Source organism: Gopherus evgoodei, chromosome 4, assembly GCF_007399415.2.
Source record: "Gopherus evgoodei ecotype Sinaloan lineage chromosome 4, rGopEvg1_v1.p, whole genome shotgun sequence".
NCBI classification, from domain to species: Eukaryota; Metazoa; Chordata; order Testudines; family Testudinidae; genus Gopherus; species Gopherus evgoodei.
The window spans coordinates 121,630,842-121,651,749 of NC_044325.1; the positions used below are offsets into that span (position 1 = coordinate 121,630,842).

At 47.6% G+C, this 20,908-nt stretch overlaps 1 protein-coding gene and 1 long non-coding RNA gene across 4 annotated transcripts in view; one reads left to right on the top strand and one right to left on the bottom strand.

The window, feature by feature from the left end:
- Positions 1 to 19,159, top strand: part of LOC115650588 (NACHT, LRR and PYD domains-containing protein 3-like) — a 156,291-nt gene extending 137,132 nt beyond the window's left edge. For 2 of the 3 annotated variants that reach the window (XM_030560766.1, XM_030560768.1), the window contains 2 exons: positions 8,690 to 8,857; positions 12,031 to 12,660. In XM_030560766.1, the coding sequence (XP_030416626.1) occupies positions 8,690 to 8,857; positions 12,031 to 12,127 (265 nt within the window). In that variant the 3' untranslated portion in view covers positions 12,128 to 12,660. Of the gene's footprint in view, positions 1 to 8,689; positions 8,858 to 12,030; positions 12,661 to 19,084 lie in introns of those variants that run through there. The other variant, XM_030560767.1, reaches the window with a different exon arrangement.
- Positions 2,016 to 15,714, bottom strand: LOC115650599. The gene is made up of 3 exons (XR_004000132.1): positions 15,705 to 15,714; positions 15,255 to 15,257; positions 2,016 to 2,133 (listed from the first exon to the last, which is right to left on the bottom strand). It is a non-coding gene; the product is annotated as an uncharacterized LOC115650599 (long non-coding RNA).
- Positions 19,160 to 20,908: the final 1,749 nt, after the last annotated feature.

Below are 20,908 nucleotides of genomic sequence, written 5' to 3' on the forward strand. Positions count from 1 at the left end.
CCACAAGTGTCCAACTAAATCTCTTTTCTTTCTAGAGGAGACCCATGTCCTTTGCTTGGCTAGCCAAATAGCAGCCCCCTTTGAGCAATTTGGATACATGAAAGTGATTAGAAAGCTGGATAGGGGCAGGGTAAATTTTACAGTCCCTAATGGGGCATTCATTATTGTTATTCAATGTCCTAGTACATCTCTCTTGGGGATAGCATTACACCACATCTATAATTTAAATATTCTCAGGTACTATAGAGAGGCATTAACATTAACAGCATAGGAAAAGGTATATTGTAATATGGTACAGGTTAAATTATTAGTTACTGGGATCATTTCAGTACAAGTAAAATTTCCAGTAGCAGAACATACTCTCTGAGTATGAGTCTGATTATTTACTAATTGGGTAACCGAAACAATAAGGACCCCTTCCCTTGATATACTACAGAGCCCTGGAATGGCCATTATATCAACTCCATTATAAAACCTTAATTTCAAATTCTTGAAACTCATTTGTAGTGATGTCATATACTTTTATCTCCTCTGACCAGTCTTTTTCTGCTCAATTGTTCACTTATATGGGATATCCTGAACCTTAGAAATAAATTTTTCAAACAATATTTAAATAAATCACTAAAGTGTGAAGGCCTTGGCCATTGAGTTTTATCAGATATATGGCATTGTCTGTATTTGGATGTATTACAGGGGTAATAGTGTAATGGAGGAGATGGCGGGGGCAGTGGCAACAAGGTGCCTTTGGTATTTGTCATTTAAAATCCAATTAGGGAGGGTAATACATGGTGAAGGTACTTATCCAAAAACACAGGGCACAGCCTGTAGAATAAACCCCAAAATCCAATCAATACCACATTACCAAACATAAGTCCCACAAGTTTCTTCCTGCCAGTGTATAATTCTTTGTTTCTTCACCAGGGTCAGTTCTTAATGTCTTTTGTAGTCAGGAATTCCTGGACTTTGGCAATTTCAGAGGAGCGAGTATTTTCTTCTTCTTTCCAGAAGCAATCCTGGCTCAGCATCATACAGGGGAGAGGTTACAAGCACATCACTCTAGAGTGCTTTGGTTTCTGTAGCAAATACTGAATCCAGGTTAGCTCTGTCAGTGGTCAAGGGAGAGTTTTCCTTTTCTCCTGCTGTCCAGAAGGAGGAAAAGAAATATCAAAAGGAGGGACAGGCTGATCAGCAGTCGGAGGGTCATCTTGAGGTGGAGGGGCCTTTTTGCTGTAAAAAGCATGGTTCCTTGGCACTTCACAGCAATGTTGGTAGTTGGCAAAACTTGATAAGAGTGTTTCCAGCATGGAGTCAGAGCTGTCTTTCGTTGATGGACCTTACGTAGACTCAGTCTCCTGGTTTCAATGAATGGTAGGACAGCTAGGGTCTTTGGGTAGCGCTTCTTTTACCTGTGAGTAAAATGCCTGGCAGTGTTTTGCAGATTTTACAGCTGCTTGGGCACATTCCCCCCCCCTTTTCTTGGTTGTCAGCCAAGTCTTAGCTGGGAGCAGTGTCCTTGAATGGGGCCAGTGTCTTATCTTTGGACTGAGCTTCTCCCCTTCTTGACTTATTTTAACCTACAAAGAAAACTTCCACTCTTCACTCATACACCTTTTCCCAACAATGAACACATACACATTGCCATTATACAGTACTTTAGTCTTATTATTCAATGTATGCCACAGACACCCACCAACTTTTGAGGAGTCCACTCAGTACAACCTCTGGTGTCTTCCCTCTCTCCCCAGCCCTCTGGCTAGAAATCTGAGGTAGCTGGAAGGATTCCATGTGCAATATGGGGAGTGGGTTAATCTTTCATGTCCTTGCTTCCAAAGACTGTTTGTATTTAAATTTTAACAACAATTTTTTCAATTAAAAGATCTGGCCAATGAAGTTTCTTTTTCTTACTTAAGCAAATGTATTAGACTTTAATATATCACATTTTCCTGATATTATCCAAACACTTTGTATTTCAAGTTGAATAAAACAAGTATCTGCATTTTGACTTAACCCTTCTATTTGATTTTGAACTAGACTGTCCTATGAAAATTTTAAACACAGTAATTCTGGCCACAAGACAAATACCACAAAACAGGACATAGAACACAGAACATAGTTCCTATTGTGCCAGTAAATCTCGGTCGCGGCTGGGATTTAAAGGGTTCAGAGCTCCCCACGGCTGCAGGCTGCCCAGAGCCCTTTGAATCCCAGCCGGCGGCTGAGATTTAAAGGACTCAGGGCTCCCCGCAGCTGCTGGCAGCCCAGAGCCCTTTGAATCCCGGCCGCAGCTGAGATTTAAAGGGCTCACGGCTCCCCGCAGCTGCCGGCAGCCCAGAGCTCTTTTCCTTACACTCCCCTGGCTGCCGGAGCCCTGGGCCTTTAATTTGCCCCTGAGGGCTCCCAGCCACCTTTTCAGCTGGGAGCCCCTGGTTGATTTAAAATAAGTATCACCTCCCCACCCCAACCTTCCTTTTTGGCCCACAGCTGTTTTGGTGGGGCGGCGCTGGGGAAGGAAGGTTTGTTTCCACAGGGTTGGGCGGTGCTGGGGTGAGGTGTTTCTGCAAGGCCGGGGGGGTTCTGCCCTCAGCTGTTTTCTTTGGAGTAATGTGGCCCTCGCCGCTTTACGCGTTGTGTAGGCCTGCTCTAGACACTTACTACTGCTAGACAGAGGGGTAAGACTGAAGTCAGAATTGGAGACTGGCTTCAGAAAAAGGAGAAACAATACACATAGACAGTCTCTGCCCTGAAGATCCTACAGTCTAAATTAAATGGCAAAACACTTCATTAAAACAGAGTTAAGGTTGCCTAGTTGCTTGGGAGAGCTGGGATTGTGATATGAGGGGATTTAAGTCTGAGTCCCTTTGTGCATTATCAAAGGAAAGAGATGTGTGTGTACGTTGAGGTTCCATCATTTCAGTACAGAACTGAGTAGGTCCTGTCAGTAGCAGGGCACTGGGATCTTCTTGACACATGGGTATTGTCAGTAGTGAGGTGGGGAATATGAGTCCGGTCTGTAGATTGAATGATGGGTATGGGGAAGATATAAGGTTGGGGGTATCCTGTATGCATATGTAAACTTTACAAGTGTGGTATTCTGGCAGGAGCGGAGGTGCAGTGTTTAAGTGTAAGGCAAGTGCAGGTAGAGCCTCTGTATCATGATGAAAAGGAAGAATGCACGTATGTGTGTTATGAGTGTATTGAGTCATTGGTCAAAGAGGGCAGAGTTAAGAAACTCTGCGTCTCTTGTTTTCAGAAGTTTGAGTTTTGCTGAATTCAGTGTTCTGGAAGGGCATGAGCTATCACCAAGCAGCCTTAACTCTGCATTACCTAAGTTACTTGCTACTTAATTTACTAGTTTTTTAAACAGAGAAATGTTTGGTAGGAGTTAGTCGTCATTTAGATAGTTGTGGTTGTCACTTAGGTTTGCAGCTGCTATGCTGTTGTGGCTAAGTAATAATCAGAAGACCTAGCTTTTATATGGTGCTTTTCCTCAGTAGCACTCAAAGATCTTTACATCATTTATCCCCATTTCACAGATGGGAAATTGAGGCACAGGGAGGTGAAATGATTAACCCAAGCTCACTCAGCGCCAGCGACAGAGCTAGGAATAGTCCCAGTCCAATGTTTTTTCCACTAGAATGCATAGTTGCTTTGTGATCCCTCAGTGCTCCCCTGCATCCCACACATTTTGTTATAGTGGAAAGGAAATAGTGGTCGTACTTTGAAATGTTTACAATGAGGGCCAGTGAGAGAAATCTCTTCCATGCTTTATGTCCCAAAACCTTGACAGTTTTATTACATGGTTGTTACATAACTTTTAGCACATGAGAGAAGACTGGTGTGTCTCTCTCCTCAACCCTCTATACAAACATTCCCTGCAACATGTAGCCCCTGAACCAATATTTCCAGCTCCTGGTCTCCTTCCCATCCCATTAAGCCCGTGGTTCCCAAACTTTAACAACTTGCGAACCCTTTCACTAAAATGTCAAGTCTCGCAAACTCCCTCCTAAAAATGAATGTTTGCAGGGATTTTCTCCCTTACCTGAGCATAAATTATAAAAGTAATGATCTAGGAGATATAAAATTTGTTTTATGTCATGCTTATTACACACTATTTATTATTAATTAGTATTTATCATTACAGTATTTTATTACATTATGAAAATGGCAACACTCTTCCAAGATCTCACTTTTGTAGCTTGTATCACTTTGATTAAGCCAGTTATAAGACAAGGCTCCTATGTTTCATAAAGGAGTATCAAATGTGAAACAGCATGAAGGTATTTAAGAAGCCAACTCAGAGTTCCTCCTACACAAGAATTCAGGTCTTGAGCAGTCCAGGCAAACAACGCACGATACAATGAAGCTTAAACTTGTTCTTCATAGTAACTTTAAAAACAACACCAGCAGCCTAATTTTAAAAACAGCAAAACAAATCCCCAAGAGCCCCCTCTAACATTTCATGAACCTCCAGGGATTTACAAACCGCAGTTTGAGAACCACTGCATTAAGCCATTGGTTGACACTGTTGAAGCCATTAATGTGTAAGAAGTGGCTTCTTGCTGTCTCCTGCTCTATGCTGCTGCATGCACATATCACAGGCAGCAGCTTATTGGAGGGCTGCAGACTCCCTTGGTTACACAGTCCAAACTGCACCCAGAGCTGGGTCCCTCACTCCCACTACCCAGCTCCAGTTGGGACTCCTGCCCCTGTTTCAGCTAGACTTCCCCAGCCATTTCCCAGGTCAACCCAATCCACCCCTCCTCCAAACTGGGACACTCCCTCACACACTCTGACCAGCTTCCCCTCTACCCCCACACAGGGGTGATGTGTATTTTAACTGTTCCTTGTCTGGATTTCAGATGTTAAATTTGTTACCTTCATTCCCACCCTCATCCCCGATCCCAGGGAGGTTCAGGAAGAGGAGCTCCGATCCCCCAAGAGGAGCAGGATTCCTTACAGTGGGCAGGGAGAGGGGCTCAGAGCCCTGCAAAGGGGTAGGGCTCCCATAGATCTCAGCACATGCACAGAAGGGGAGAATGCAGGGCTCACAGGATCCCCCACTTAAGCCCCCATCTTCTTCCGCTACCACTCACATAGTAGCTTGATCTATAGATTATGAATATGACTTTCCAGTTATTACTTTGAGGGTAGACAGATTCTTGTCCAAGATATCAGGCCCAGTATTATTAAAATAATTAGCAGCTGGGAACCTCGATGTGCACAGGTGCAACACTAACATTATAGGAACTCTTATATTTACAAATATATAATTTATTAATACATTTAGGAAGTCGCACAAACTCTAACTCAGTAAGGTAGATAGAGTTAGTACAGAAGGTACATCTGAATATCCCTGCTCACATCATCCTTGCAGAACACTAGATTCTAAAACCGAACACCAATTTGAGTCGATGGGACAATGTAGGGAGGGGCAGGAGCAGCACCAGGATTAAGTTTGCATTCAGATTTATAGTTAAATCAGGACTGAAAACCCTTTATTTTATGCTTAACATTTTGTTAGAAAGAAAAATCAGATTATTCTTGCCTCTGAGCTCAGTAACAATGGACTCTCTCCTCACTTTCTCAGGTGTCCTCTCTCTCTCTCTTTTTTAGCCTTTAAATCTTGTGGGGTTCTTCTCTTCTGCTTCAGCTTGGATGCCCTCTTCTTTTCACCCTTCCACAAATTAGGCTTCATTCCCTCGGATTTCCACATACACCTTTGGGTTTTTTCTCCCCCTCTTCAGCCTAGTCTTAGAATCTCTCCCCTCGCTCCATTGCAGGTGCCTCTTTTTCTGCCTCCAAAATACAGTGGGGTCTCTACAAACCCTTACAGACTCTGGGTGCTCCCCAAGGCGTGGAGGCTTCTCTCCCTTGTACAAATTCAGGGGCTTTTTTCCATCCCAAATGTTGAGGTTTCTGTCCTGTGACACACTACACTCTGAGGGAGCGCCCTGTAATCCCGATATTCATCATTTGTATGTAATTGTGATATTGCCAGTGGTGAGCTGAAGCCAGTTCACACCAATTCGCAAGAACCGGTTGTTAAATTTAGAAGCTGGTGTAGAACCAGTTGCTAAAGAGGTCTCCTGGCTTCCCCAGGGGGCAATTTAAAGGGCCTGTGGCTCCCAGCAGAGGCTGGAGCCCCAGGCCCTTTAAATTGCCACCAGAGTCCCACTGCTGGAGCCGTGGGGTAGGGCTGTAGGGCTCTGGGGGCTATTTAAAAAGTCCGAGGGTCCCGCTGTTTCCTCTCCCCTGGCCCTTTAAATAGCTGTCAGGGCTGCACTACTACTCCAGGGCTTCAGCAGCTATTTAAAGGGCTGGGGCAGTAGAAGTAAGGGAGCCCCGACCCTTTAAATAGCTCCCACAGTCCTGGGATGTGGGGGGCTCCAGCTGCCTCTGCCTCCCTGGTCCTTTAAATAGTCACCAGAGCCCTGCTGCTTCCCCAGGGCTCCCGCAGCTATAGAAGCCAGGGATCCCTGGCCCTTTAAATAGCCCCCAGAGCCCAGGCTGCTGCTGCTACCCTGGGGGATGGGGAGAAACCTGCGGGTTCTGAGGGGGGCAGTCTGGGGCAGGACATGGGTTGGGGTCCAGTGGGGGCGGGGGAGACGGGCACATGGGGCTTGTACTGTACTCACCAGGCAGTTCCTTACCGGGTCTTTGGTGGCACTTTGGCAGCGGGACCTTCATTTGAAGGACCTGCTCCCGAAATGCCACCAAAAACCTCGATTGAGTGAAACCCCTTGCCACCGCCTAAGTGCCGCGGAAGACCCTTTGGAGCTCATCACTGGATATTGCATGTAAAGCAGGCCATGTAAGGTATCATGGGAAAGTATATGATCTGCTGAAACCCACTGTCCCATCTAAATTTGTATATCACTAATGAATATAAAGTTATGAGAATTGTGTTGTATGGTTGTCACTAAAATATGCTGTAGGTATGGGAAGCGTCCAGATACTAGTTCTCGGTGTCTTATGAACCGTAACATCCAGTAACATCCAGTGGGGCGAGAAAACTGCTTGCTCTAAATACTACCTACTGTCTTATAGGTTTAAGATTCAGACTGTGCACTTGTTTTGTTTTCTTTGGTAACTAATTCTGACTTTTTGCCTATCACTTTTAATCACTTAAAACCGACCGTTTGTAATCAATAAACTTAGTTTAATGTTTATCCTTACCAGTGAGTTTGACTGAAGTGCTCGGTAAATCTGCTGTTACAAAGGTTGGTGTATGTGCAATTTCCATTTAATTTCCAATAAATAAAATTTCATTTCTCAAGAAAGGCTCTTGAGCGGTGCAAGACGGTATATTCCTAAGGTACAACTCGTGGATCCTTTCTCTGTGATTCATGAGTGGCTGTAGGAGCATTCACGCAATCTAGCTGGATACAGGGCTCCACATGTGGTTGTACTGAGTGGTAACAGCACCCGTAGGGGTTTGCTGCTTGCCTATGGCATTGAGTGGGACAACCCAGAATAGAGAGTAAAGGGGACACTGCAGTCCCACAGTCACAGGTTGCACCCTGGGGGTGTCGTCACACCTTCCCATTGGGCAGAGTAACAATATTTTAAGGCAAATGAGGTGATGAAGGAGGCCATGCAGATGACCGCTCTGGTGGAAGGGGTTTCTCAAAGCATGTGCAAGATTTAGCAGGTGGGGGTGGGATCATGTTTGAGTGTGCAGGGGGCTCATTGTGAGACCTCAAAGGGAGAGAAAGACAGCCATACTTGCAGGTGGTCCTTGAAGTGCACATGGTCATAACCAGCCTGCTGACATGGTTACCTACTCAGCTGGCAGCTCCATCAGGAGCTCAGACTCTGCAGGGGGGTTACAGAAACCAGAACTTCTGCTTTTATAATCCGTACAGAGACTCTGGAACAGGCCTTGCCAACAGGGTCACACAGTGACCCTCCTTTCAGAGGCTCTTCTCTCTCCAAACCTTGGAGAAGCCCCTGTCATGGGGATCTTCTCTTTGTCTCCCCTGCTTTAATCTCTGGTCTCAGAGGAAGGTGGGTGTGATGCTGCCAATGCTGGGCCTCACATCTGCCTCCCCTGCCAAGGCCTGAGGCTCAGAGCTGGAGTCAGAGACAGAAGACATCCATATCCTGCAGGGGAGCAGCAGAGCCAATGCTGGGGGCACGGAGGGGCAGCATCTCCCAGCTCCTCCTGCTCTGAGCCTAACCCAGCTGCCTGTGGAGGGGGCTGCCCTACAGCCTCCCTGTAGCTATGGGGCTGCTCTGATTGGGCCATACCATTGGGGGGCTGATCAGTGGCAAGTCCAACCTGATTAGTTGAGCGCTGGGTAGGTGGGACTTAAAGGGCAACTTTTTACTCTTTCTGAATTGTGGTTGGACAATGGAAAGGGGGTGGAGGCGGTGCTTAGGAATGGTTCTTACCCGACCCTTATTCCTCATTGGTCAGTGACAGAGTTTTGAAGTGTCTAGCCAATGCTCACTGTTGATTGGTGAAGGTCAAGGGGTGGATTTTAGACAGACAGTCCCAGCCACTGTTTGTTTCTCACTGGCAGAAGAGGTGGGGCTTGGGACAAGAGTCTGTTGCAGGATTTCTGGCTCATTCTCGATACTGATTGGCCAGACAGAGGGGTTAGTGGGTGGAGTCATCTGTCAGAGCATCCGTGATGAGCCCCATTCATCCCATGATCCTCCTTCTCTGCTTTTCTCTCTCTTGCAGCTTGGGGTACTGCGGTGTCACAGCTACTGGCTGCAAGGATCTCGCCCCTGTTCTCAGAACGAGCCATAGGCTGACAGAGCTGAACCTGTGGGGTAAACTGGGAGATGCTGGAGTGCGGCTGCTGTGTAAGGGTCTAAAACATCCAAACTGCAAACTACAGAAACTACAGTAAGTAACAGCCAGCTCCCTTTAGACAAATAACAACAACAACAATCCAGCATTGCCAACATGAAGACATCAAAAATCATGAGTTAGACCTCTGAAATAATGAGATTTTTTTTAAATCTAATTTTTTTTAGTGTCTTTTGACTTTCTAACTCCCTTCTACTCCTTTGCCAATATGAGATATCAGATTTAAAAATCAATCTTCAGTGTATACAGAAATTCATGCCTCTCCCTAGTTGCTCAGATGGAGCCTGCATTTAATCTCTCCTCACCCATCATGGAGAGGAATTTCTATCGCTTTCTGATCATGGTCTTGACTGTGTCCCCCCTCCCCACACATTTATTTCCTTGGAGAAATCAAGGGCTGGATTGTGAATAGTCTGAGAACCACTGACCTAGTTAATGCTTCGTGAGCCACACTCACATATAGAACCTGCACTATTTGTTAGGGTTGATGAGTGACAGGTAAACATATTAAAGAACTTGAAACATATTCATATAAGGGTATAAGGCAGGAGTGGGGAACCTACAGCCTGTGGGCTGGATCTGGCCCCTTGCTCATTTTCATCTGGCCCATGGGCCACACATGTTCAACTCGCCCACTGGTGGGGGAGGATACCAATGTTCAGGGCTTTCCCCTGCAGCAGGGCAAGCCAGCACTCGTGACTCGAGCCCCATGGGGGGCAGCAAGGCTCATGGCTTCCTGCCCGCAGGGCTGTTGCTGCGAGTGCTGGTTCATCCTGCTGCAGTTAGGAAATCCCGAGCCTGGGCATCCTCCTGTGGGCCTGGAGCCACGAGCGCCAGCTCTCATCCCTGTAGTGGAGGAAGCCCTGAATCTCAGCACCCCCACCCCCAGGGCTGGAGCTGCAAGCGCTGGCTCATCCCACTGTGGGGAGAAGCCTAAAGCCTTCATGCACCCATGGGCAGGTGAGTTGAATGTCCGTGGCCCACCATTTATTTTTTCAGTGGGTCAATGGCTTCTGTTACAAAAATGGTTCCCCACCCTTGGAATAAGCAATAAGATCACACTAAGCTCCTCACAATCCCTATGTCCTGTCTAGCTCTCAAACCAGCTCACCCCAGCCAGGGGAGGATGACCCCTAACACCCTGGCTGTTCCCCCTCCCTACAGGGCAGCCGTTTAGTCCCCACTCCACTCTCTGGCCCCCCTGCATTCCCTGGGGCTGTATGTGCAGGGCGCCTGGACATCATTCAGTGCCAGGGCAGCGAATGGGAGCCAGTCCCAAAACCTTCCTGTAGCCTCCTGTGGTGGTAGCTCTGTCTGTGGCTCCTCCTTGCTGCTCTGCAGAGCTTGCCTGAAACACAGAGCAATGCTGACAGGTGGGAGGCAGCTCCCAGCTGCCATCGTAGGTATTGGCTTCATGAGTGCCCCAGGACTCAAGCACACATAGAAGAAAAATAGGTAGCGCTCAGCACCCACCAGCCATTGAGGTTCCTGGCCCTGGGGCTGGCCACCGATCACTTGCCAGAGTGGGCCCCAATGGAGTGGGTGGGGGGAAGAACATCTACCAGGAGAAATAAAATCAGTGCCTGTGGCTGCCAGGATGTTGGGATCATCCTTCCCTGAGCCATGCTGAGCTGAGAGACCTGTGGCTCCTTCCTCCTTTCAAAGAGGGATGGTGATGTGCAGGGTGCTGTACAGTTGTGGCGGGGGGATCTGTAGAGGCATCTCTGGGTGGGGAGGGGAGCGCTGAAGATGCTGTGCCTAGGGGTGCATAAGGTGTAAATCCGGCTCTGTCAGAGTTCTTAGTTTGCATTACACACAGCTTCTTTCTTGTTTGATGAGTTACTTCCTTACAGAGGCACATACACTGCAAATGTTTGCTATTACATTTGAACAGGGTACAGATAAGTGAAAATAACACATGCTGCATCCTACCAGATTTTCATGAAGTTTAAATACTAAACATGTTCTTGTACATTAAACATCTCCTTTGAACGATACTAAAATACCAGTCAGCTGGTCTGGCTTCCAGCTATGAGTTTGTCAGTTCTTAGCTGATGCCTACAGCTTTGGCCAGAGCTGGCCCTTGGTTTATCAGCATCACAAGCACCATGCTCTGAACTGAGCCCTGGCTCCTGCTCTCTGAAACTGGCTGCAGACAGACAAACCCCATTCATCTGAACCAGCTATAAAAGTAAATAAAGAGTAAGTGAAATGTTCCTGTCTTCCTGCAGCCGGGGTGGAGTTTGAGCTCCCACCTGATTTCAGCAGTGTCAGGTCAAGTCTGCAACCCCACAACAGCTGCTAAAAACTCTCCTTCAAGAACAGTGTTACCAGAGGTGAAAGTAACTCACAGGACTTAGTGGTATGGCCAGAGTCCTGGGGGGAGGGAGCTCATCCGGAAGAGGCGAGGCCTCAAGATTTAAAGGCCCTGGGGCACCAGCTGTGGCTGGGAGTCCCAGGGTCTTTAAATCACCAGTGGGCTCCCAGCTGCAGAGGTGGCTGGTAGCCCCTGGGGCGAACTAAAGGGCCCGAGACTCCAGCCGCCTTGGAGCTCCAGGCTCTTTAAATACCAGCCCCAACCCGGCTACTAAAGCTGCTGGCAGGGATTTAAAAGGCTCAGGGCTCCCCACAGAGCCCTTTAAATCCCCACCGCAGAAGCCGATGCGGTCCAGCACAGCATACTGGCTCTTGCCAGTACACCATACCATACCGGCTTACTTTCACCTCTGAGTGTTACTGAAGCCTGTGAGGAGAGGGTGTGAGGAGCACATGAGAGCTGAGATTACGCTGCTTCCATGGAGAGATTCTGTGAGTTGGATTTTGCAGTCCCTGCTCCCTGTGAGCACTGAGAAGCCCCACAGCTATCAATGGGACTGTCCATGTCAGTAAGTGCTCACTGCCCTGAGCAAGCGCTGCACAATCCAGACCTTTATGTGCAGAAAGGACACTGGTGTCCCTGCCCAGAGCTCACAGGGTGAGTGGGGTGTGTGTTGGGGGGTGTGGAGCAGGCCAGGCTACAGACTGCACCAACATTTCTCTTCCCCCCCACAAGGGAAAGGCACTTGCTGACAGAGAGCTTAGCAGGCAGGGGACTGACAGTGACACAGATCCTGTGGGTGCAGTGCTGGGCTTCCTAGGGGCTGTGAGCTCAGATGTTGTGTCTGCAGAGAGAGTTAACACATCCTTTTCCTTCCCTGTTTTCCCTACAGTTTGACGAAAGGGTATTTAAGTGAAGAAATGCAGGCAGAGCTGGATGCTGTGAAAGACACAAAACCTGACCTGGTCATAGAGTTACTGGACTGGTGAGCGGGAGCCACTGCACCAATGCAGCTCTGACCTGGCTGCCCTGCCACTAGCAGAGGGAGCAGCTGGGCAGTGGGAGAGAGAACACCTGCCCCTGTTAAAATTAAACCCTGCCAGCCCCAGGGACTCCAGCAACAAATGTCAACATCTGTGTCAGGGGGCTGAGTAGAGATTGTTAGGGCTTAGGAGTAAGGGCTGGGTTTGCTCTATTCTCACTGCAATGTGGTAGAGGTTTTCAGGGAGGAGTTGCGGGGCAGGATGGGGAAAGGGGATCAGGGCCTAGAGGAGGGAGAGATGGGGTGTTATGAGATAGAGGGGTCTGTAACCTCCCTTTTTCAGTCTGTCAGTGCAGGGGGGAGACTCAAGAACCATCCTTGGGTCCCAAGGGGATCTGTCCTTCTCTTACAATGGTTCATACTATTACATGTATATTTACTAGGGGGTTATAATTTTACACAACTCCACAGCTATTAAGATGGCATTTTTCTGTATCCATCTCCAACAGCGGTTTATCCTGGATGTATATTTGTGTCAGTTTTGCTGGAGTTTAATAAAGATCATGTATCAAGAAATAATTCTGCACTTTTAGAATTTCTGCTCAATGCAAAAGAATTTTTCCCATTCTCCAGAGTTGTGGCGGGGGGCGGGGGGGCAGGAAAGGAAGTCCTCAGGGATGTTCCACGGAGATTTTGTCATGGTCCCAGTTTCTTATCCATTCTAGTCAACACTTTCAGAGGTGTGTGCTGGCCGAATGACAGTTTGACTGGCTAAAAGGGGCAGGGACTTGTTTTCCCCCATTCTCTGGGTGCTTCTGGCTTTTTCTGAAAAGTGGTGAGGGCAACAACAAAGGTCCCGGAATATCTAGTTGGGAGGGAAGAACAAAGGAGCAGGACATGGTTAAGGACAACATGGTCGATCACCTGGTATTTTCAAAAGCCCTAACAGGTGCCCCATGTGCCTAGACAGATGCTGCTGCTTTAGTTAAGCCTGGTGCAAGATTGAGGAGGGATAAGTGAACACGGTCCCCTCACAACTACTCCCTTGCTCATACGGATGCAACACACATGAAGGCCCCATTAGACAACAATTAAGATACCCCCAAACACACAGAGTGTGTATTTGTTTGTGGGCTTGACCAGGCAGGAGGAGGACTGGACTCTGTGCTAAGAAGTGTTAGAAGACTATTGCATTTTTGAAAGAGGGTTGCTCTTGTAGTGGATAGGGAATGATGTCGCAGCCCAGAGGTCTCTGTTCTAACATGGTGTCCGTATGGCCAATTGTCGGTCATCTAAAGGTCACACTGGTACCGTGTGCAACACCATGGTGCTGTGTGCTATCTTAAGGTGCGGTGTGCAATATTATAGTGCCGTGTGCATTTTCCCGCTCTTTTTGCCTGATCATCTAAGGGACAGGCTAGTGCTGTGTGCATAATACCGGTGGGCCGTGAGCAAAGGGATCCAATCTGACCAATCGTAGTTTAGTTCAAACGGTCAGATTAGGGTCATGTGCAAAACCATGCTAGTGTGCTGGCTGCAGATTCTATCTACATAGAGGGCGCCAGCTCGGAACCTGGAAGGTGGAGGAGCTAGGGACCAATCAGATTTTGACAAGTGTAAAAGAGCCTTCGAATAAAACCATGCCTTGTGCCAGAATCTGCAGGAGTATCCACATACTGACTGAAGGACCTGATCAACCCTTCAGCCAGGGGTCTCCTCTGGATATAGCCGGCTCGGGATGTGACATTTATCTTTTCCAAATTACCTTCTATGGATTCGGTATGCTTCTAGTGTCTGTACTGCTGGTCAGCTGTGCCTGGAATACGGTACTTGCTTTCTAATTTTCTGTAAATACTCTGTGCTTTGCTTAGCCTCTTCTCTTTTTCCCTCTCTTATTTGGTACAGAACTGTATATATTGTTGTTATTTGGTGTGAAGTTGTACATATACAGTATATAAAAGCTGAATTGTTGTATTAACTGCTATTGAAGTTAGTTGGTGTGTTTTATAGTATTTGATTAATGTGTGCACAGTTCATTTAATTTAGTGTATTTATTTAACTTTTTAGGAAGCAGTTAATTTTAGATTAATTGGTCCTTGTTAATGGATGTAAATAGATTGCTTCAAGTTGTATAAATGTTCTTGTTCTAATAGTACTGCTAGTTGGTAAAAGTGCTCCTCCCCAGCCCAAGTTGTGATTTTTTTTCCCCCTGTTAATAAACGGCTACCTGGTGTTTTGAATTTTCAATTTGTCTGGGTTTAATTTTCCTCTCTCAATTAAAAGTTCACTTGAACCCGCATTAGGGTCGGACATGGCGTCACGAACAGGATTGAGTGAGGAAAATTGCTCTTTGTTACCCATGCATTTCAGTTGTCTGTGGCGAACCAAGGTCACTGACAAAGCCCCCGAGGATGAGTTCAATCATCTGCAGCATCATATTTTTCTCGACTGGGGGCACCCTGATGCGATTAGTTGGAACTGTATTGTTGGAACTGGCTATTCGAGCCAAACTTATACTGTTGGTTTGTCTGTCGGTGCTGCAGGTTGTCTGTTGACATGCTACATGGGCCTTTGGCTGACCCCCACAGAGGCCAGTTATCGGCTGGCTTGTACCAAGTCAGGGGAAGCCGGCGCTGAGACTGGTCCGGCGTGGTTGTGGAAAGATGCCCAAAAAATTTTAAAAGTGGCCAGGGGCACCCGTTCATCCACTATTAACCCTCCAAGATGCCCAAGCGGAGTCCCTGCGCATGAGCTAGTAATTCAGCTCATCCAGGAGTTAGAGGACGGGGAAATATCAAAAAAACTTTGTCCTGATCAATATAAGCCAGAAGCCGTTGCCAGTGCCTATCATAAAATCCTAGGTTTGGCTCTGGATAAATTAACTATTGTTATGGGGGCTCTAACCTCTACCGCTCGAGAGATGATCGAAACCCCCAAGGCTTCTGAGGCAGCCCAACCACCGCCCGACACCCCACTTTCTCCCTCCCTGCTTGAACCTAAAATCCTCGAGTCCTCTCCTCCACCATACCAATCGACCTCTGGTTTATACCCAGATTTATCACTCCTGTCCCTCGAGGTGAACCCAAAAAAGTTAGTCCCCAGTCTCATTGAGGCTATGCCAGTGCAGTTAACACGCACTAAAGTGGACCCAAATGGGGTGCAGAACATCACTTACGAGTGGCGCACCTGTAGTAAGGCAGAAATGAAGGAATTTATTAGTGATACAGGGCGAGAGCCAAACGAGCCGGTGCTTGCATGGATAGGATGGCTTATTTTAGAATTTGGTCAGGATCTAGTTGACCAGGAGGAGGCAACCCTACTCTCCCGAAGTGCTGCCTGGTCGAGAGGAACTGCTCGTGGGATGCTTCTTAACTGCGCCGGTTTGGCCTATCTCAGTTCCCGCAGCTGCCTACTTACAGGCACAAAATAGTCCCCAGGTGTTCCATCTTCCCCCCGAGAGTGTTTCCACCCCCCATAGTTTAATTCATACTATTGCAGGGGCATCCTTCATTTGGTGGGACCCTGTACAGACCCCGCTGGGTCTAACGCAGGCACAGCAGCAATTACGCCTGTTTCAGGCTTACTGCTACGTTGCCGACCCCGCTAGTATCCCCGTACACAAGCAGGCAGTAGATGTGGCTCTTGATAGCAGTCCCCTCGGAGACACTAGTACGCTACTATGGATACGAGGTTTCCAGGGCCGACCAGTCACCTCATTGTTCCAGGCTATGGATCGTTTAAAGTGGCCTACCCCCAGACCACCCATGGTGGCCGCAGCCGCAGCAACCCCCGGGGTTAGGCCCAGGTATCCCGAACGTTCTCACATAGAATGGAAGATCTTCGAGTTTTTGCTTAATAAAGGGGGACTTAGCAAGGAGGTTGCTTGTAAACTAAGCCCTGTACAGCACAGAGAGCTGGCCATAACCTTGGGGTGGGAGGATCGCCCAGGAGACCCACAGCAGGGAAACGGCGCAAGACTGAGTGTGTAATGGTGGGCAACACTTGGTCTTGTGACCCCAGGCCTTATTTTTCTTAATTACCCTTGATAATCAGGAGGTCCAATTTTTGTTAGATACGGGTGCCTAGGTATCTATTGTTCCCCCATCCATACCCCAGGTCACGTCGTTTACATCCAAGGGATCAATAGCATCGATCCCCGGCCTGAAGTCAAGGTAAAAGCCATCCTTCGGGGCATCCCCGTCCAGTTTACTGCTCTCCTGGGAAACCAGGCCATTCTTGGTATAAACAAATTAAAGGCTTTTAAATTGGTCTCAGTTGTTGTTGATGCCCTACCTGTCATTCCAATCGCCAGTCCCCATGAACCTTGTGCAAGTAACCCAACTCCATGGAAATACCAACCTATCCCTACTCCTCCTTGGGGAAAGGCCTCCATTAGTCATCTCCTAGCCCAGCTCGAAAGCGCTCAGGGTATCCGTCGTGTCACCACTAGCCAATATCTGTCCGGTGCGTGGGGCATCCCGAAGCCTCATAAGCCTAATGAGTATCGTGTGGTTATTGATTATCAGTTAGCTAACCAACATATTGAGGTTATTGCCTTTGCAAGTCAGTGGGATCTACCCACAATTGAAAGTGTCCTACTTAACCAGCAGGCCAAGTTGGCATGTACCCTTGACCTTAAAGACATGTTCTACCAAATACCTCTTTATGACCCACAAGGACTCCTTAATTTTGCATATGAGGGTGCCCAATACCAGTGGCAAGTCTGTCCCCAAGGGTACCAAAATTCACCCGCCTGCGCTACTGAGGCCCTAAGCCAGACCCTTCAAGTCATTTCACCCCAGCTCGGGTTCAAGGTCGTCCATTATGTGGATGACATCCTTATCTGTGGCCCCAATCCCGGCCCTGTTCAAACTCTTACCAGTCAGGTCCTTCAGGCCCTAAATAATGATGCGTGGGAAGTTAACAGGCCAAAAAGCGGCTTGCAGCTGTCAGTTTCATTTCAGTTTTTGTGGTTTAATGTTGAGGAAGGAATCCTCCAGCATTCCTCATATCATTTGTTACAGCCTCAGTTTAAGGTGGGGATTCATCCCCCCACCCCGAAAGCAAATTCAAACAATACCTGGGATTTTTAACTACCACCGAGCCTTCCTCCCAGCTAACTTGTTTAATGCCCTTTCCATCGTTCAGCAATTCGTAAAAAGCAGAAAATTGTTTTGGACTAAAGAGGCTGATCAGGCTGTAAATAGCTTAGCAGCATGGCTCCATTCCAACCTGATCCTATATCGGTGGGAGCCCAAAAATCCAGTCCTTATCACATTAACTGTTATGACCCACGGTGTAAGTGCCGCCATCACCCAAGAGGACCACCCGGTGTACTACAGTGCCCACACCTTTAATGGTCGGAGTATAGGTATGGATCAGTGGGCCACATGCTTCTTGGAGTCAAACTAGTCACCCCTTGGGCTAAATTAGCTCATGGTAAGCTCCAAGGCCCTCATGTGCAGCTCATTCCCTGGTTATCATTCACTCCAGCCCCCCAGTTCCACGGTTCATCAGCCACTTGGGAAAAGTTAGTGTTTATAGCACAGGAGGCTTTTGGTCTGTGGGTGTTATGTTCAAGTTCCACAGTCGAGGAAGAACTCAGTTTGGCTGAGCTTAGTATGTTTGAACCATGGATTGTATCCGACGGGGGCATGGTCCCTTCCCACTGTGCTGGTATTCTTTGCCGGCAATGTGATATGTTCCAGGCTGAACTTCTCCCAAGTCATATTTCAGCCCAACTAGCTGAGGTTCATGGAATATTTTTAGCTGCCTCCCACCTTGCTTGTGTCCATCCCCATACCCGGGTTGTCCTTGGTATTGATTCTGCCTACGGGGTATCCATCCTCACTTGAGAAGGACAGCCACGGGCTCACGAGGACTTGTGGGAGCAAGTCTTTACTCTTATGCATAAGACTAAATTACCTTGGTTTGTTACCCATTGTCCTTCTCACCGGCCAGATAGTAATCCCCTTCATACTACTCTTGATCAGCGTCTCCGTGTCTTTAAGGCTGAAACTTCTAGCAGCCCTGAGGTGTCTTCTGTTGCTCCTATTAACCCTCAGGATCCTTTCTTAGTATGGATGCATGAGGAATGGGGACATTTGCCTGGACGAGCTCTCCATCAAATTCTCATGGTACATGGACACTGTAAATCGGATTTGACCCATCAGCACTGCAATAATGTCATACGCGCTTGCCAGCAGTGCCGAGCAACTCGTCATACGTCCCGCCCTGTCATTGCCCATGGAGCTTTACACCCTCAATTTTTCAGACCTGGATATTATTGGCAATTAGACCTGACTGGCCCTTTAGCTGGGGCTAAATTGTTTCCTAAGGGGCTAGTAGCTGTGGATTTAGGTTCCCGTCAAATTCATTGCTTGCCATTAAAAAAGTCCATGGCTCCAGTAGTTAACAGAGCCTTACTCCAAGTTTTTGCAGCCTGGGGAATTCCCTCTGAAATCCAAACCGATGGAGGCCCTCCATTTACCAGTCATAGCTTTGAGCACTTAGTTACTAAATGGGGCGCTCAGCTCCATGTCCACCTCCCTTATCAACCCCATAGCAACGGTGTTGTGGAGCGTTGCATTGGGATTCTTAAGACACAACTCCATGCCATCACTGGAAAGCCAGACTATAAAGGCTGGCATTTGGCCCTACCTCAGGCACTTATCACTTTAAATGCAGCTTATAGCCGCTGGCCACAAATTGATCCGGAGCCACTCCAACCTTGGAAACCAGTTTTCACTTCCCAAGAGTCAGTGTGGTTGTGTGTTCAAGTGGCATCTGGGCATTCACAACCCGTCCCAGCCGTTGTGTCTAAGCCCGGCCGCTTCCCCAATACCTATCATGTTGTGTGCACCGGCCAATCAGAAACCCAGCTGGTACATCATAACTGGCTTAGCTGGAGGTCATAATGGGACCTGCCCTAGGGCTCATCCTATTTTTCTGTTTCTTGTTTCAGGTTTGTTTGCAGCCGCATCAACCACATCCAACCCCCCTGGTGAACTGGATTCTGACCTACACCCTTCAAGAACTTCTAGCTGCTAATTCAGGCGATGGTTCTTCTATTCCCCCAAATCACTATTGTATAGTATTCTCTAACCCCCTTTTCACTTCTGGGGAGATTCCTTTCTCTCTTAATTTTATCCCCATTGAAAATGTGTCTTGCGAGGAGCCTACCTCACCGTGTAATGAATCCGACTGGCCCTGGAGACACTTGTTTACTTGTAATTTTACCCAATCAGACCCATTTAAGACCCCTAGCACCTCTATTTCCGTGTATAATCTTAGCCCTCTTGCCAGTCCTTGTTTTGTGTTTTTGGGTCCTGACTCTCTCCGTTCCTGGGGAAAATATCCCAACTGTTCTCATTTTTATATGCCCCCACCTCCTTGTCAGTGGTATGGTGAACAATACGATTGTGATGGTCAACACAATTGGCAGCGGCCAACTTTCCCTAACTGGTATTGCCAGGCATTTAAGTCTACCTTAGCCATTCTTAATCAGTCTAATGTCCCTGTTACTGTTTTTAATGCCACGTCATGGTTGTCCTCTTTCAACCTCGTATTCTCTACTACTAAAAGACAAACGGTTGGTCTCAGGGCGGCTGATTGGGCGCACTGTTACTGGGTCACAGTTGTGCATGACCCTATAGCAGTAAGCAAAAGGAACATGCCCCCGATCACTTCTGGCCTGCATTCCCCTTCAGGAATTTATTGGCTATGTGGTCATGGCATTGCCCACAGTCATCTCCATTTCCCCAAGGGCATCTGCGCCCTTGGACAAGTTTTCATTAAAGGAGGAGGCGTCTTTCACAGACCTCCCCCCGTGTTTGGTCCACAAAAGTGTGAATTCACATGGTGGACACGCTTAAAATCTGCCACTGAAAACCTCTTTTGGGGTTATGTACAGTTTAATCCCCTTAGTTATGCCTTTACTCTCAACCAGCTTCGCAATCTTTCAGTAAATTTAGAGACACTTACTAATCTCACACCTCTTGGATTTCAACAGGTTGATAATTCCCTCACTGTGCTAGCTGAATATGCCGAGCAGAATCGCCTCATGCTACAAACCCTGCTACACCAGGACCTTTGTGAAGCGTTAGAAAATTTCAACTCTCACTTCAAGGGGCAATGTTGCCTTCGCTTGTGTCCTGGATGGAACAACATCTCTGCCATCACCCATCTCTGGCTGTTCATATCCACAAGGAGCGCCAATGCTGGGACTGGTGGCAAACCACTTTATCAGGCTGAGGACTTGGACAATGGGCACAATCCTTTTAATATTGGTTAATTCCTGCAGTAGTTGTTATTATTGTTTTTTGTTTATGTCTTGCATGTACCAAGGCCTTGGTTGTCAAATCTGTATCTGCACTTCCTATTCAGGCTACGTACTTTGCCTTCCAGTCAGCTGATGACCAGTCGGACACCGAGACCCCCGTCTAAATTTTCTCCTTGTTTTGTCCTTTCCCTAGGCTCGCCCCCTTTCCTAGGCGTGAGCTGACCCTTTCGTGATGGACCGCCAATCGGCCGCAGGGGCATGTCACAGCCCTAAATTCTCTGTTCTATCATGGTGTCCGTATGGCCAATTGTCGGTCATCTACAGGTCACACTGGTACCGTGTGCAACACCGTGGTGCTGTGTGCTATCTTAAGGTGCAGTGTGCAACATTATAGTGCCGTGTGCATTTTCCCACTCTTTTTGCCTGATCATCTAGGGATCAGGCTAGTGCTGTGTGCATAATACCGGTGGGCCATGAGCAAAGGGATCCAATCTGACCAATCGTAGT